This window comes from Piliocolobus tephrosceles, chromosome 9 (genome assembly GCF_002776525.5).
Source record: "Piliocolobus tephrosceles isolate RC106 chromosome 9, ASM277652v3, whole genome shotgun sequence".
In the NCBI taxonomy this organism is placed as follows: Eukaryota; Metazoa; Chordata; class Mammalia; order Primates; family Cercopithecidae; genus Piliocolobus; species Piliocolobus tephrosceles.
The window spans coordinates 8,989,099-9,005,875 of record NC_045442.1 but is presented as its reverse complement, the minus strand read 5'-3'; the positions used below and the strand labels follow the sequence as shown (position 1 = coordinate 9,005,875).

At 43.4% G+C, this 16,777-nt stretch overlaps 1 protein-coding gene across 3 annotated transcripts in view; it reads right to left on the bottom strand.

The window, feature by feature from the left end:
* The window catches only part of EEF1AKMT2 (EEF1A lysine methyltransferase 2), a 37,646-nt gene extending 21,319 nt beyond the window's left edge, over nucleotides 1-16,327 (bottom strand). For 2 of the 3 annotated variants that reach the window (XM_023224316.2, XM_023224314.2), the window contains exons 1-3: nucleotides 16,110-16,265; nucleotides 14,654-14,719; nucleotides 13,415-13,529 (exon numbers count right to left, since the gene is read on the bottom strand). In XM_023224316.2, the coding sequence (XP_023080084.1) occupies nucleotides 13,415-13,529; nucleotides 14,654-14,719; nucleotides 16,110-16,219 (291 nt within the window). In that variant the 5' untranslated portion in view covers nucleotides 16,220-16,265. Of the gene's footprint in view, nucleotides 1-13,410; nucleotides 13,530-14,653; nucleotides 14,720-16,109 lie in introns of all 3 variants that reach the window. The other variant, XM_023224315.2, reaches the window with a different exon arrangement.
* Between the last annotated feature and the right edge of the window lie 450 nt (nucleotides 16,328-16,777).

Below are 16,777 nucleotides of genomic sequence, written 5' to 3'. Positions count from 1 at the left end.
CTCGGCCTCCCAAAGTGCTGGGATTACAGCACTTTGGGAGGCCGAGACGGGTGGATCATGAGGTCAGGAGATCGAGATCATCCTGGCCTACACGGTGAAACCCCATCTCTACTAAAAAAAATACAAAAAACTAGCCAGGCGAGATGGCGGGCGCCTGTAGTCCCAGCTACTCGGGAGGCTGAGGCAGGAGAATGGCGTAAACCCGGGAGGCAGAGCTTGCAGTGAGCCGAGATTGCGCCACTGCACTCCAGCCTGGGCAACAGAGCAAGACTCCGTCTCAAAAAAAAAAAAAAAAAACATGTACACATACACAGCCATGTGTCATCATGGAGTGTACTTACACAAACATAAATGGTGGAGCCTATTGCACACTTAGGTTACATGGTATGTCTTATTACTCCTAGGCTACACACCTGTATAGCATTTTCCTGTACCAAATACTGGAGGCAACTACAGCATAATGGTATTTGTGTATCTAAAGTTTTTTTTTTTTTTTGAGACAGGGTCTCAGTCTTGTAACTCAGGCTGGAGTGCAGCAGGATAATCATGGCTTACTGCAGCCTTGCCCCCTGGTTCAATCAAACCTCCCACCTCAGCCTCTCAAGTAGTTGGATAGGCTCATGCCACCACCAGGCCTGGTTAATTTTTGTGTTTTTGTTTTTGTTTTTGTTTTGTAGAGACACAGGGTTTCACTACGTTGCCCAAGATGGTCTTGAACTTCTGGGCTCAAGTTATCCACCAGCCTTGGACTCCCAAAGTGCTGGGATTACAGGTGTGAGCCACTGTGCCCAGCCCTAAAGATATCTATACATAGAAAAGGTAAAAACACAATATTATAACCTTATGGGACCACCATTGTATATGTGGTACACTGTCAACTGAAACATTGTTATGTAGTATATGACTATACCTACATATACACACACACAACCCTCTATATCCACAGGGGTTCGAGACCAGCCTGGCCAACATGGTAAAATCCCATCTCTACTGAAAACACAAAATTAGCTGGGCGTGGTGGCGGGTGCCTGTAATCCCAGCTACTCGGGAGGCTTAGGCAGGAACCCGGGAGGTGGAGGCTATAGTGAGCTCCTACAATTTTAATACACAGTCCATACACAAACACATACACACACAAACATATATATATATATATATATATATATATATATATATATATATATATATATATATACAATCCATATGCGGAATCTGAGAGGAAAGGAAATCAGAACAGGGCAGAAGAAAAAATGGCACATGGCTAAGAATATTCCAATAGTGACAAAGGACTCAAGCCTCAGATTCAAGAAACACTATAAATTCAAGGCAGATGAAAGCAAAGAAAACTCCACTTAGGAACATTATAGTGTATCTGATGAAAAAAACAGAAAAATCAGCTGGGTGTGGTGGCTCATGCCTGTAATCCCAGCACTTTGGGAAGCCAAGGCTGGCGGATCACCTAAGGTCAGGAGTTCAAGACCAGCCTGGCCAACATGGTGAAACCCTGTCTCTACTAAAAAGACAAAAATTAACCAGGTATGGTGGCACATGCCTGTAATCCCAGCTACTCAAGGAGAATCACTTGACCCTCAGAGGCAGAGGCTGCAGTGAGCAGAGATGGTGCATGGCGCTCCAGCCTGGGCAATGGCACGAGACTCCATCCCAAAAAGAAAAACAAAAAAATCTCAAAAACATCCAGGGAGTAGGGATGCGGGATACAAGGAGACAGATTATCTTTAAAAGGACAACAATAAGGCTTACAGCTAACAATAAGTGATAAAGAATGGAAGCCAGAAGACAGTAAAAGAAAAATAGTAACCTAAAACGATATAGCAAAAACATTCATCAAAAATGTAGGAAAAGTAGCCATCAAAAATGTAGCTGATCAATGAAAAAGTAAGAAACGGTCTTCAACGGCTGTTAATATAACAAAAAGATAACAAAATGTTCTACGCCACATATGCAAATGTACACCAACACCTAATAAGTTTACTTGCCAAAACAATAAATCTAATAAAAAATCTCTCAGTCCAGGGTCAGCAATCTTTTTCTTTTTTTTTATGGAAACAGGGTTTCCTTCTGTCACCCAAACTGGAATGTAATGGTGTGATCACGGCTCACTGCTGCCCAGGCTCAAGCGATTCTCCCATCTCAGCCTCCTGAGTAACTGGAACTACCAGCACACACCTCCACACCTGGCTATTTTTCTGTGTCTTTAGTAGACACAGGGTTTCACCATGTTGCCCAGGCTGGTCTCAAATTCTTGAGGTCAAGCAAACCTTCCACCTTGGCCTCCTAAAGTGCTGGGATTACAGGTGTGAGCCACCACTCCCAGCCAGCAACTGTTTTCTATAAAGAAACAGAATAAATATTTTAGGCTTTGCCAGCCATACAGTCTCTGTTATAACCAGTCAACTCTACCAATGCATCACTTAAGCTGCCATAGACAATATGCAAATGAATAAATGTGGCTGTATTCCAACAAATATTTATAAAAGCAAGGGAAGTCCAGATTTGACCCACAGACTGTGGTTTGCTGACCCTTAATTTAGATCTAATGTCCAACCTAGAGACAAGACAAGGGGCAGAACACATGTTAAATACTACAGAGATGCAATTAGAAAATTCATTGTGAAAAACCATTTGGACAAATGAACTACCTTCTACAAAAAATAAATCATAATGGTAAATAAAGAAATAATGCAGAAAAAAATTAAGACATACCAACCAATTGCAATGTGTGGACTTAATAGCAAAATGAAGGTGACAGAGAAAAAAGTCAGTGAACCTGAAGACAGATCAATTAAAATATAACATTTGGCCGACAAAGACAAAAATGACTTTTAAAAAATTGAACAGAGATTCAGGGACCTATGGAGCAATAGAAAAATTGACATTTCATGTGTACAGACTCCCAAAAGGAAAGGAGAAAGACAGCAATACAGGAAAAAAAACGGAAAAAACAAAAGCTAGAAATATCGCAAATCTGGCAAAAGGCATAAGCTTACAGATGCAAAAAGTTCAGTGAACAACAAATGGGATAAGCCAAAGAAATCCAAGCGACAGTACGTATCATAAGCAAACTGCAAAAAACAAAAGACAAAGAAAAAAAAATCTTAAAAGTATCCAGAAAAAGGATGCATTCATAGGAAAACAAAATTCAAATGACTGCAGATTCCTCATGAGAAAACATGGAAGTCAGAAACAAGTGACATAACTTATTTTTTGAGACAGAATCTTGCTCTGTCGCCAAGCTGGAATGCAGTGGCGCGATCTTGGCTCACTGCAACCCCCGCCTCCCGGGTTCAAGCTATTCCCCTGCCTCAGCGTCCTGAGTAGCTGGGACTATAGGTGCGTGCCACCACGCCCGGCTAATTTTTTGTATTTTAGTTGAGATGGGGTTCCACCATGTTGGCCAGGATGGTCTCGATTTCCCGACCTCATGATCTGCCCGCCTCAGCCTCCCTAAGTGCTGGGATTACAGGCGTGAGCCACTGCACCCGGCCCGTAACATTTTTAAAGTACTGAAATAAACGGCTAGCTCAGAATTCTATATTCAGGCTGGCTGTGGTGGCTCACGCTTGTTATTCCAGCACTTTGGAAGGCCAAGGCAGGCAGATTATCCAAGATCAGGAATTCAAGACCAACCTGGCCAACATGGTAAAACCCCATCTCTACTAAAAATACAAAAATTTGCTGGGCATGGTGGAAGACACCCATAATCCCAGCTATTCAGGAGGCTGAGGCAGAAAAATCGCTTGAACCCAGGAGGTGAAGGTTGCAGTGAGCTGAGATTGTGCCACTGCACTCCAGCCTGGGTGACAGAGTGAGACTGTGTCTCAAAAAAAAAAAAAAAAAGAAAAGATTTTATATTCAGCAAAAAAAAAAAAAAACTCCTTAGGAATGAAGGTGAAATAAAGCTATTCTCAGGTAAAGGAAAACTAAAAAAATTTATTGCGAGAAAACTCTCTCTAAAATAATTTCCAAGAAGAGTTTCTCAGACAGAAAGAAAAAAAAAAGCTCAGAAGATCCAGAATACAAAGGTGAAATAAGTATCTAGGTGAATATAATTAAATATTCTTAGCCTAGTGCATTCCTTAAAATGCTTGAAAAACATCATAATATTATCTAATGGAATTTTCAACATAAAGATAATATTAAAGGCAATTACAACATAAAGGGGAAAGATCAAGAACCCAACATAATAAGGTTTTCACATTCCACTTATAGTGGTAAAATACTGATTCCAAGGAGATTTTGACAACTATATATATTGTAATCCACACAGGAAATACTAGAAAAGCCGTATCAAAAGACACAGTCAACTGCTTAAAGCAAACACTAAAACAGGCATATGCAAAGAGATATATTCAAAAAGATACACATAAATTAAAATGAAATACTAACAAATGTTCAAATAAACCAACACCAGCAGGAAAAGAAAAAGAGAAGAATAAAAAACAGAGGTTAGGCCAGGCGCAGTGGCTCAAGCCTGTAATCCCAGCACAAAGGCGCATCACCTGAGGTCAAGAGTTCAAGACCAGCCTGGACAACAGGGCGAAACCCCATCTCTATTAAAAATACAAAAATTAGCTGTGCATGGTTGTGGGTACCTGTAATCCCAGCTACTCAGGAGGCTGAGGCAGGAGAATCGCTTGAACCCGGGAGGTGGAGGTTGCAGTGAGCCGAGATCCCCCCATTGCACTCCAGCCTGGGCAACAAGAGTGAAACTCTGTCTCAAAAAAAAAGAAAAACAGGTAAAAAAGAGAAAACAATAAAATGCAGACCTAAATCCAAACACATCAATAATCACATTATACATAAATGTTCTAAATACACCAGTTAAAGGTTACAGATTGTTAGGATAAAAATAAGTACCAACTATATGCTGGCTACAAGAAACTCACTTCAAATATAATAAGTTAAAAAGTAAAAGGATGGAAAACGATACAACATGTAAAAACTAAACAAAAAGGGGTTGAACATCAAGTCCACTAGGATGGCTATAATTTAAAAGATAGATAATAAAAAGTATTGGTGAGAACATAGAGAAAAAAAAATTTTTTTTTTTTTTGAGACAGAGTCTCACTCTGTCTCCCAGGCTGGAGTGCAGTGGTGCCATCTTGGCTCGCTGCAACCTCCACCTCCCAGGTTCAAGCAATTCTCCCATCTCAGCCTCCTATATTTTTTGGTAGAGACAGGGTTTCACCATGATGGCCAGGCTGTTCTCAAACTGCTGACCTCAAGTGATTCACTGGCCTTGGTCTTCCGAAGTGCTGGGATTGCAGGCATAAGCCATTGTGCCCAGCCAAGAATACGGAGGAATTTAAACTCTCATGTATTGCTGATGGAAATTTAAAATTGTGCAGCCACTGTGGAAAATGGTCTAGCAGTTCCTTAAAAGGTTAAACTTAGAGTATGCTTAACTGGCGTATGACCCAACAATTTCCCTCTTAAGTGAAATTTCACCCAAGAGAAGTGAAAACGTATGTACACACAAAAACTTACACATGAATTTTCCTTTTTTGTTTTTGGAGACAAGGTCTCTGTCACCTAGGCTGGAGTGCAGTGGCATAATCATGGCTCACTGCAGCCTTGACCTCCCCAGGCTCAGATGATCCTCCCACTCCAGTCTCCTAAGTAGCCAGGACTACGGATGCACTTGCCACCAACCAAACCTGGCTAAATTTTTTTACTTTTTTTTTTTTTTTTTTTGAGACAGAGTTTCACTCTAGTTGCCCAGGCTGGAGTGCAATGGCGCGATCTCAGCTCACCGCAACCTCTGCCTCCCAGGTTCAAGTGATTCTCCTGCTTCAGCCTCCCAAGTAGCTGGGATTACAGGCATGCACCACCACGCCCAGCTAATTTTGTATTTTTAGCAGAGACGTGGTTTCTCCACGTTGGTCAAGCTGGTCTTGAACTCCCGACCTCGGGATCTGCCCACCTCAGTCTCCCAAAAAGCTGGGATTACAGGCGTGAGCCACCATACCTGGCGATACATACATTTTTCAAGCTCACATGAAACATTCACCAAGACACACTGTATCTTGGGTCATAAAACAAACCTTAACAAATTTGAAAGTACTGAAATCATACAAATCATACAAGGCATGTCATCTGACTATAACCGAATTAGACTATAAATCTGTACCAAAAACATAACAGAAAAATCCCCAAAACATGGAAATTAAACAAATTTCTAAATAACTAATGGATAAAAGAAAACAAAATTAGAAAAATCAGAAAACATTTTGGAATGAATAAAAATACAACAAATCAACAACTTAAAAAACAATCCGCCGGGCGCGGTGGCTCAAGCCTGTAATCCCAGCACTTTGGGAGGCCGAGACGGGCGGATCACAAGGTCAGGAGATCGAGACCATCCTGGCTAACACGGTGAAACCCCGTCTCTACTAAAAATACAAAAACTAGCCGGGCGAGGTGGCGGGCGCCTGTAGTCCCAGCTACTCCGGAGGCTGAGGCAGGAGAATGGCGTAAACCCGGGAGGTGGAGCTTGCAGTGAGCTGAGATCCGGCCACTGCACTCCAGCCCGAGCGACAGAGCAAGACTCCGTCTCAAAAAAAAAAAAAAAAAAAAACAATCCAGGTGAGGTGTAGAACATTTTTTTTAAAATACAATATATCAAAATTTGTGGGATGCAGCAGTGCTTACTGATAAATTCATAGCATTCATAGCATTAAATAATTTCATTAGAAAAGTCTCAAATCAATAACCTAAGCTTCCACCTTAACAAGGTAAAAAAAGGAACAAAGTAAATTCAAGAAGAAAAAAAAAAGAACAGAACTCAATGAAATTAAAAACATAAAAATAGGCCGGGCAGGGACAACATGGTGAAACACTGTCTCTACTAAAAATACAAAAATGAGCAAGGCATGGTGGCACACACCTATAATCTCAGCTACTCAGGAGGCTGAGGCAGGCGAATTCCTTGAACCCCAAAGGCAGAGGTTGAAGTGAGCCTCTGCTCACTTCAGGCCACTGCTCTCCAGCCTGGGAGACAGAGCAAGATTCCATCTTTAAAAAAAAAAAAGGTCTAAATGTAAAAGGTAGGCTGGGTGCGGTGGCTAACCCCTGTACTCCCAGCACTTTGGGAGGCCGAGGTGGGCAGATCACGAGATCAGGAATTTTAGACCATCCTGGCCAACGTGGGGAAACTCCATCTCCACTAAAAATACAAAAATTAGACGGCCATGGTGGTGTGCTCCTGTAGTCCCAGCTACTCCGGCGGCTGACGCAGAAGAATCGCTTGAACCAAGGAGGCGGAGGTTGCAGTGAGCCGAGATCATGCCGCTGCACTCGAGCCTGGGTGACACAGCGAGACTCCATCTCAAAAAAAAAAAAAAAGAATGTAAAAGGTAAAATGTTAAAACTTTAAACAAAAACACAGGAGTTCTAAGTGACTCTGGGTTAGGCAGAGTCCTTTAATATGACAACAAAAGCAGGATCCAAAAAAGGAAAAAATTAATTGGACTTCATCAAAATTAAGAACTTCTGCTCTTTAGAAGATACTGTTAAGCGAATGAAAAGATAAGCCAAAGAATAGAAGAAAACATCTGCAAATCCTGTACCTGGTGAAGAACTTATATCCAGAACATATTAAAAATTGTCAAAACTTAGTAAGTAAACAACCCAATTTAAAAATGGGCAAAAGATCTGAACAGACATTTTACTAAAGAAGATAAACAGGCCGGGCGTGGTGGCTTACACTTGTAATCCCAGCACTTTGGGAGGCCAAGGTGGGTAGATCACCTGAGGTCAGGAGTTCGAGACCAGCCTAGCCAACACGGTAAAACCTGTGTCTACTAAAAATACAAAAACGTTAGCCGAACATGCTGGCGCACGTAATCCCAGCTACTTAGGAGGCTAAAGCACGAGAATCACTTGAACCCGGGAGGTGGAGGTTGCAGTGAGCCAAGATTATCCCACTGCACTCTAACCTGGGCAACAGAGCGAGACTCCATCTCAAAAAAAAAAAAAAAAGATATACAGATGGCAAATAAGCACATGAAAAGGTGCCCAACATCATTACTCATTAGAGAAATGCAAATTAAAACCGTAAGAAGCTACTACAGTTAATATCAAAAACAGCCTACTATCTGATGATAGAAGTGACAGCAGTGGTCACCTTTAGAAGGGAAGGAGTGGGAGAGGCCACAAGGAGGCTTCTATGGTACTAGAAATGTCTTATTTTTTTTAGTAGCGTTGGTGAATAACCCAAGGGGTTCATTTTGTACCACTTATGCTCACCTTTCTACATAAACTACACTTCAATTAAGTTCAGGCCAGGCAGAGTTGCTCACACCTGTAATACTAGCACTCCAGGAGGCCTTGGCATGCAGATGGATCACCTGAGGTCAGGAGTTTGAGAACAGCTGGCCAACATGGCAGAACCCCATCTCTACTAAAAATATAAAAATTAGCCAGGCATGGTATATGCCTGTAATCCCAGCTACTCAGGAGGCTGAGGCAGGAAAATCGCTTGAACCCAGTAGGCAGAGGCTGTAGTCAGCCAAGATGGTACCACTGCACTCCAGCCTGGGTGACAGAGCAAGATTCTATCTCAAAAAAGAAAAAGAAAAGGAAAAGAAAAATTCACCTCAAAAAAGAAAGACTTCCCAAAAATGACCCTTCATCTAGGTGGTTCCACCAGTGAATTCTAACAAACATTTAAGGAAGAAGTAACACTTTTTTTTTTTTTTTTTTTTTGAGACAGAGTCTCGCTCTGTCACCCAGGCTGGAGTGCAGTGGTACGATCTCGGCTCACTGCAAGCTCGGCCTCCCAGCTTCAAGCCATTCTCCTGCCTCAGTCTCCCGAGTAGCTGGGACTACAGGCGCCTGCCACCACGCCCGGCTAATTTTACGTATTTTTAGTAGAGACAGGGTTTCACTGTGTTAGCCAGGATGGTCTTGATCTCCTGACCTCATGATCCGCCCACCTTGGCCTCCCAAAGTGCTGAGATTACAGGTATGAGCCACTGTGCCCAGCGAGTAACACCATTCTTAAAATTTCAAAAAATAGAATTTCAACTAATGATACCAGCATAACCTGACAACAGAACTTGACAATAGCATCAGAAGAAAATTACAGGACAATCTCCATCAGGAGAGAGCTGCAAAAATCCTAAACAAAATATTAAACTGAATCTAGTGGCATAGATAAGTTTGATTTATTCCAGAAATACACTTAACATTTGAAAATGGGCCAACATAATTTATCAACATTAATAGATTGTAAGAGAAACATTACTTGATTATCTTGATAACAGGAAAAACATTTGACAAACAACAAGATTCATAAGAAACATACACACAGCCAAGTGTGGTGTTGGGTGCCTATAATCCCACCTACTTGGGAAGCCAAGGCAGGAGAATTGCTTGAGTCCAAGTGTTCAAGGTTGCAGGGAGTTGTCATCACACCACAGCACTCCAGCCCAGGAGACAGAGTGAGGTTCCGTCTCCAAATTAAAAAAGAAAAAAGAAACCAGCCAGGTGTGGTGGCTCACACCTGTAATCCTAGCACTTTGGGAGGCCAAGGCGGGCAGATCACCTGAGCTCAGCAGTTCGAGACCAGCCTAGGTAACATGACGAAATCCCATTTCAACTAAAAATACAAAAAATTAGCTGGGTGTGGTGGTGCGCACCTGTAATGCCAGCTACTGGGGAGGCTGAGGCACGAGAATCACTTGAACCTGGGAGGCGGAACTTGCAGTGAGCCAAGACTGTACCACTGCACTCCAGCCTGGGTGACAGAGTGAGACTCCGTCTCAAAAAAAAAAAAAAAACAAGAAACACACATACATACATACATACACACACACACACACACACACACCCCTCTCTTAGCAAAGCAGGAATAGCTTTTTAAATCTGATATGGAGTTATCTACAAAACAAACAGCTAACATCACACCTAAGACTGAAATATTGAAAGCATTTTCTGAAAAGGAAAAGACAAGGTTGTCGGCCGGGCGCGGTGGCTCAAGCCTGTAGTCCCAGCACTTTGGGAGGCCGAGACGGGCGGACCACAAGCTCAGGAGATCAAGACCATCCTGGTAACATGGTGAAACCCCGTTTCTACTAAAAAATATATACAAAAAACTAGCCGGGCGAGGTGGCGGGCGCCTATAGTCCCAGCTACTCGGGAGGCTGAGGCAGGAGAATGGCATAAACCCGGGAGGCAGAGCTTGCAGTGAGCTGAGATCCGGCCACTGCACTCCAGCCCAGGCGACAGAGCGAGACTCCATCTCAAAAAAAAAAAAAAAAAAAAAAAAAGACAAGGATGTCTTCTATCACCACTTCTTTTCAACATTCTACTGCAGGTCCTAGACAATGTAATAAGAGGAAAATTTATAAAGGATTGGGAAGAAAAAAATAAAATTGCCACTATTCATAGTGTATATAAGTGAAGAAAGCCTAAAAGAATCTACAAACTGGCCGGGCACGGTGGCTCACACCTGTAATCCTAGCACTCTGGGAGGCCAGGGCAGGCAGATCACTTGAGGTCAGGAGTTCAAGACCAGCCTGGCCAACAGGGTGAAACCCTGTCTCTACTAAAAATACAAAAAAATTAGCTGGACATGGTGGTACGTGCCTTTAGTCCCAGCTACTTGGGAGGCTGGGAGGCAGGAGAATTGCTTGAACCCAGGAGGCAGAGGTGGCAGTGAGTCAAGATGGCACCACTGCACTCCAGCCTGGGCTACAGAGTGAAACTCCATCTCAAAAAAAAAAAAGAAAGAAAAGAATCTATAGACTATTAATCTTGAAGGATAAATCATTAGCCTCTACCAGTAAACTTTTTTTTTTTTTTTTGAGACGGAGTCTCGCTCTGCCCCCAGGCTGGAGTGCAGTGGCGCAATCTCGGCTCACTGCAAGCTCCGCCTCCCGGGTTCACGCCATTCTCCTGCCTCAGCCTCCCGAGTAGCTGGGACTACAGGCACCTGCCACCGCGCCCGGCTAGTTTTTTGTGTTTTTTAGTAGAGACGGAGTTTCACTGTGTTAGCCAGGATGGTCTCGATCTCCTGACCTCGTGATCCACCCGCCTCGGCCTCCCAAAGTGCTGGGATTACAGGCTTGAGCCACCGTGCCTGGCCTAAACTTTTAAAACTCAAAAGAACCTATGTAAGTAAACAAAGAATAAATGAAACTGATATTATTGTACAAAGGAATCTTTTTTTTTTTTTTTTTTTTTGAGATGGAGTCTCACTCTGTTGCCCAGGCTGATCTCCGCTCACTGCAAACTCTGCCTCCCAGGTTCACACCATTCACCTGCCTCAGCCTCCCGAGTAGCTGGGAAAACAGGTGCCTGCCACCACTCCCAGTTAATTTTTTGTATTTTTAGTAGAGACGGGGTTTCACCGTGTTAGCCAGGATGGTCTCAATCTCCTGACCTCGTGATCCACCTGCCTCAGCCTCCCAAAGTGCTCAGATAACAGACATGAGCCACCATGCCCAGACACAAAGGAATCTTATACAGCAATAAAAATGAACTACATAGCCAGATATAATGGCGTGTGCCTGTAATTCAAGCTACTCAGGAGGCTGAGGCACGAGAACTGCTTGAACCCAGGTGGTGAAGGTTGCCGTGAGCCAAGATCGTGCCACTGCACTCCAGCCTGGGCGATAACAGCCAAAACTCCGTCTCAAAAAAAAAAAAAAAAAACCTGAAAGACACCAGAAATAGCACATCCTAAAGAGTTTCATTTATACCTTCCAAGGTATAAATGAAAACAGGCAAATTAATCTGATGTTAAAACTCATCTTTGGTTCATGATTGGTAGATAGTGGTTACTTTTAAAAAGGAAGGAGGGCCAGTCTGGGCAACAGAGTGAGACCTTGTCTCTACAAAAAAAATCAAAAAATGAGAAGACAGGATCACTTGAGCCTGAGGGGTTGAGGCTACAATGCGCCATGATCACACCAGTGCACTCCTACCTGGGTGACAAAGTGAGACCCTGCCTAAAATAAAAAAAGGAAGGATGGAGTAATAATTGGTAGGGAGTTCAAGGGGAATTTCTAGAGTTCTGTAATATTTTACATCTTGACCAGGTGATTGTTAACGTGAATGTATTCACTTTCTGATAATTCACTTAGCTGTACACTTCTGATTTGTGCACTTTAATGTATACATACTATATCTCAATGTTTCAAAAAGGTTATTTCAAGTATTTCTAATCATATTCCACTACTAAAAACACTTTAACAATTCCCCATAGCCTAAATGCAAAATTGAAGCTCTTAAGCATGGCAAAGCATAATATGGTTCCCATCTTTTAACTTAATCCTCATGTCTGTCCATCCCCACGGATACTTTGTATTTCAATTTGTCAAATTATTTACAGGCCCAGAACATAAAATACTGCTTCAGCCTTCATGCCTTTAGATAATATTTCCATTAGTTGAAATTTTCTCCCTCTTTACACTCCACTAGGTCACCATACTGTCCTTGAAATTTCCACCCAACTTGGATATTAACTCCTCCAAGATGCTTCCCTATCCTTCCACTCCAAAATTAATCACCCTCTTTTCTATATTCAGTGTATTACTGCATGCATCAAGTGATAGCACAACTGTCTATGTCAGTACATACTCTATTGTAATGTAAACAATTCAAGCACAAAGTCTAAATTTTCATGTTGCCAATGCCAAACATGAAGGCTTGGCACGTGGTGGTTACTCAACAAATTTCACTCTTATGTTTATTTCTGTACTAATTAAGACTGTAAAACTATCTAGGATGAAACCTAAGTCTTATAATTCCTCCATAGCACGCAGCATAGCAAGAGCACACTACAGGCATACAACAGTGATGGTTTAGCTAGCAGAGTTTACCAAAACACAGTTTCATGGACAAAATGCGCATTTCAAACCATATGCTCACCTAAGATATGTATGGCAGAAGGTCATATTTTTATATATATATTTTTTTTATTTAAATATATATATATAAATATATATCTTTTTTAAATATATAATAAAATAAAAAATATATAATATATATAAATATATATTTATATACAAAATATATTTTTTATTTATATATATATATACATATATATATATATACACACACACACACACACATATTTCCAGAGTTTTGAGCTATAAGAAACCAATAGCAATCACCTAGTTACAACTCTTAGGGAAGAACTGAAGCCTAGAAAAATTAAGTGGTTTGCTCAAGAATAAGGCTATATAGCCAGAAGGGTCAAGACTAGGACTCAGATTACCTAGGTTCTCTCACAATCCATGTAGCCTCCCTTTTGTACTATGTGACTTCTCAAAGTATGACTGCTTTACTATTTTATATTTAGATGGTTAATATCCACAATTGCAGGGCTTTTAAAAATTTTCATTTTAAAATTTGTCTCTAACAAACAAATACTGAAAGTACCAACAAGTTCAACCAGGAAAACACCATTTCCAGTTCCAATATCAAGCACTGAAGCATCCAATGGAATCTTGTGTTTCTGCATCCACCTTATTAGTCGATTCATACTCTCTTCTCCAAACCTGTTAGAGAGAATCAGTCAAATAACTGAGGGGTACAGAGCAAAAGTCACCACTATATTCCATTTAAGCTATTTATACCATATGCTCAAACTCTTATTTGAAAGTGAAAACAGGCCGGGCGCAGTGGCTCAAGCCTGTAATCCCAGCACTTTGGGAGGCCGAGATGGGCGGATCACAAGGTCAGGAGATCGAGACCATCCTGGCTAACACGGTGAAACCCCGTCTCTACTAAAAATACAAAAAACTAGCCGGGCGAGGTGGCGGGCGCCTGTAGTCCTAGCTACTTGGGAGGCTGAGGCAGGAGAATGGCGTGAACCCGGGAGGCGGAGCTTGCAGTGAGCTGAGATCCGGCCACTGCACTCCAGGCTGGGCCACAGAGCGAGACTCCGTCTCAGAAAAAAAAAAAAAAAGAAAGTGAAAACATCCGTGACTGCTTAAGCTTTGTCTCTACTGTAATTTAGAAGAAACCACCTCCAGGAATACAACAGAATAGACAAGGTCAGTATGTTACTAACATTTCTCTGTATCAGCATTAACACTTGTATGTGTTGGGGGCTCAAAATTTTATTGTTTATTGAAAAAGGACAACTACAGGGTGAAATGTTGTCATCAAATGTAAATGTGAGATTTTAAAAGAGGGCTCACACCCATTCTCCCAACACTTTGGAAGTCCACAGTGGGAGGACTGCTTGAGGCCAGGAGTCTGAGACCAGCCTGGGTAACACAGTGAGACCCTGTCTCTACAAAAAAGAAAATTTGCTGGGCATGGTGGCACGTAGTTATAGTCCCAGCTACCCAGGAGGCTGTGGCAGGAAGATCACTTGGGCCCAGGAGGTACAGGTTGTAGTGAGCTATGATGATCATGCCACTGTACTCCAGCCTGGATGACAGAATGATACCCTACCTCTCTAAAAAAAAAAAAAAAAAAAAAAGTAAAAAATAAAAAATAATAAAAGAAAAGACATACTTTAAATCTACCCACTAAAGTCAGACTTAATGCAAGGTTCCCAGGATTTTTAGGCTTTCTTTAGGTATAAGCACTTGAATATATACATATTTTTTTAAACACACACACATATAAATACAATCTTCTAGATTATAACTTGATTCTTTTCCTAACTCACCAGATTTCACCTGTATCTCCAAATTCTCGGAAAGTTTGCAGTTCTCTCTCATAGACAGCATCCCAACTATGTAAACAATGAAATGCAAAGCAAGACTTTTGAATTAAACTGTATTATGAATTACATGTATGTTTCTAATACATTGCAGAGCTATTTATGACAGAGGTTTAAAACATCACTAGTGTTATTAATAAGTACACACATAGTTCAATCTTTTAACATCCTTGAGTTAAAAGAATGAAATATGTGGGCAAGCAGAATACATTTATACTGTACATGTAAAGCATTTAGGACAGTATCTGATGCACAACAATAAGTTTCAGCCTAAAAAAACACAGACATTTGTCCACGTATCCCTAAGTCCCTGACCCAAGTTCAAAACTTGATGAAACAAGCACATCTGGTCTCAAACGTGCAGGCACACAGTCTCTTTCCCGTGCTATTTGTCTCTGCCTATTCCAGTCTTCTAGCCCTCCGTTTAAATTTTCTCTGAACGCTTTTCTTTCTTTTTTGGGACAGTGTCTCGCTCTGTCGCCAGGCTGGAGCGCAGTGGCGCGATCTCCGCTCACTGCAACCTCTGCCTCCCGGGTTCAAGCGATTCTCCTGCCTCAGCCTCCCGAGTAGCTGGGACTACAGGCGTGCGCCACCACCCCCGGCTTATTTTTGTATTTTTAGTAGAGACGGAGTTTCACCATGTTGGTCATGGCTAGTCTCGATCTCCTGACCTCGTGATCCGCCCGCCTCGGCCTCTCAAAGTGCTAGGATTACAGGCGTGAGCCACCGCACCCGGTCCTCTGGATCCTTTTCATTTGCCTTGTCTTTTCCTACAATGATTCTCTAGAATCCCTGCTCCCTCTCATCCCGCCAATTTACCTCTCCCCAGCCGTTCCCTGCAGTCATTGATCCACCCACATTAATTCATTTAATAATTCCTGAGCGTCTGTTTTACGTCAGATCGCTTTCTCTCACCCCATGATCCCCCACTATCTTCCTCGCTCCCGCCTCGGGCCATCCGCTATTCCCACCCCACTTCTAGATCCCACATCTCTCCCCTCCTACCCTTAGCCTTTTCAGCTCCCAGGCCCAGCACTTCTCCCTCGGTCTCTCACTCTCGCTGACCAGCCCTATTCGCCAGCCTCGCCCTCTCCCCCTTTCCCCCAAGCCTGGGCCTCAGGTTCGAGACTCTCAGAAGGCCTCCCAGGAGCTTCAAAGCCTGTCCCGCATCCACAAGCCCCTTGGGCTCCAATCGCTTGAAACGTCGGTTAACCGCGCAGGGCGACCCCTAGAGATTCCACTCTTTCAAATCCCCCTGAGACCCCCGCCAGGTGGCCCTGCTCCCGTCATGCTCCCGAGGGTCTCCCTGTCCCCGAGCCCTGGGTCTCTACCCCGCCGTCCCCTTCTCGGGGCCCAGGCAGGGCGGCACGGCTCATCCTCCCCTGCCCAGCGTCACACTCACTGCTCGCGGGTCCCCAGGGCCGACGGGACGAAACCGTCCTCCCCGGGACTGCCCTTGTCCGACAGCGCAGCCACCTCAGCGCCACTGCCGCCGTCAGCATCCGAGCTCATCTCGCTCCACGTCCTGGACGGCCGTTGGGTCCGCCATAGAGACGGGGCACAGGCAGAGCGGACAAGCGGGCCGGCGCCTCTAGGCGGCGGGAGGCCGCCCTCTCGACTGCTCCATCCCCCCGCGCTGGGGCTGGGCTGGGGACGCGAAGCCCTCCGGGGTGTACCCGGCCTCCAGGCGTCGGCGCGGACCGTGGGCTCTCCCCAAAGCGTTAGTGGTACTCCCTTCATCGAGGTCCAAGCGCGGCTGTATTTGGGGACTGCTGTTTGTGAGGGACCATTAGAGGTATTGCATTTTGGTAAAAGGCTAGCTTCGGTACCGTGGACACCTAAAGCCGACGCCGCTCTACCCAAACGCTGAAATCACCTCACCTCTGCACCGGGTGCGCCCGTCTGCGAAGCGGCTGAGAGCGTCCATCCAGTTATTTGGCTCCTGGACAAGAGGCCAACTTCGTTTCTGGCTGAGATTCTGACTTCAAAATTGCGTTCTGGCCTCTTGTGATTTGATGTCACCGGTAAACGGTGGAAATTTATGTCCAGGGAAAGGAATGCCCTGCAACT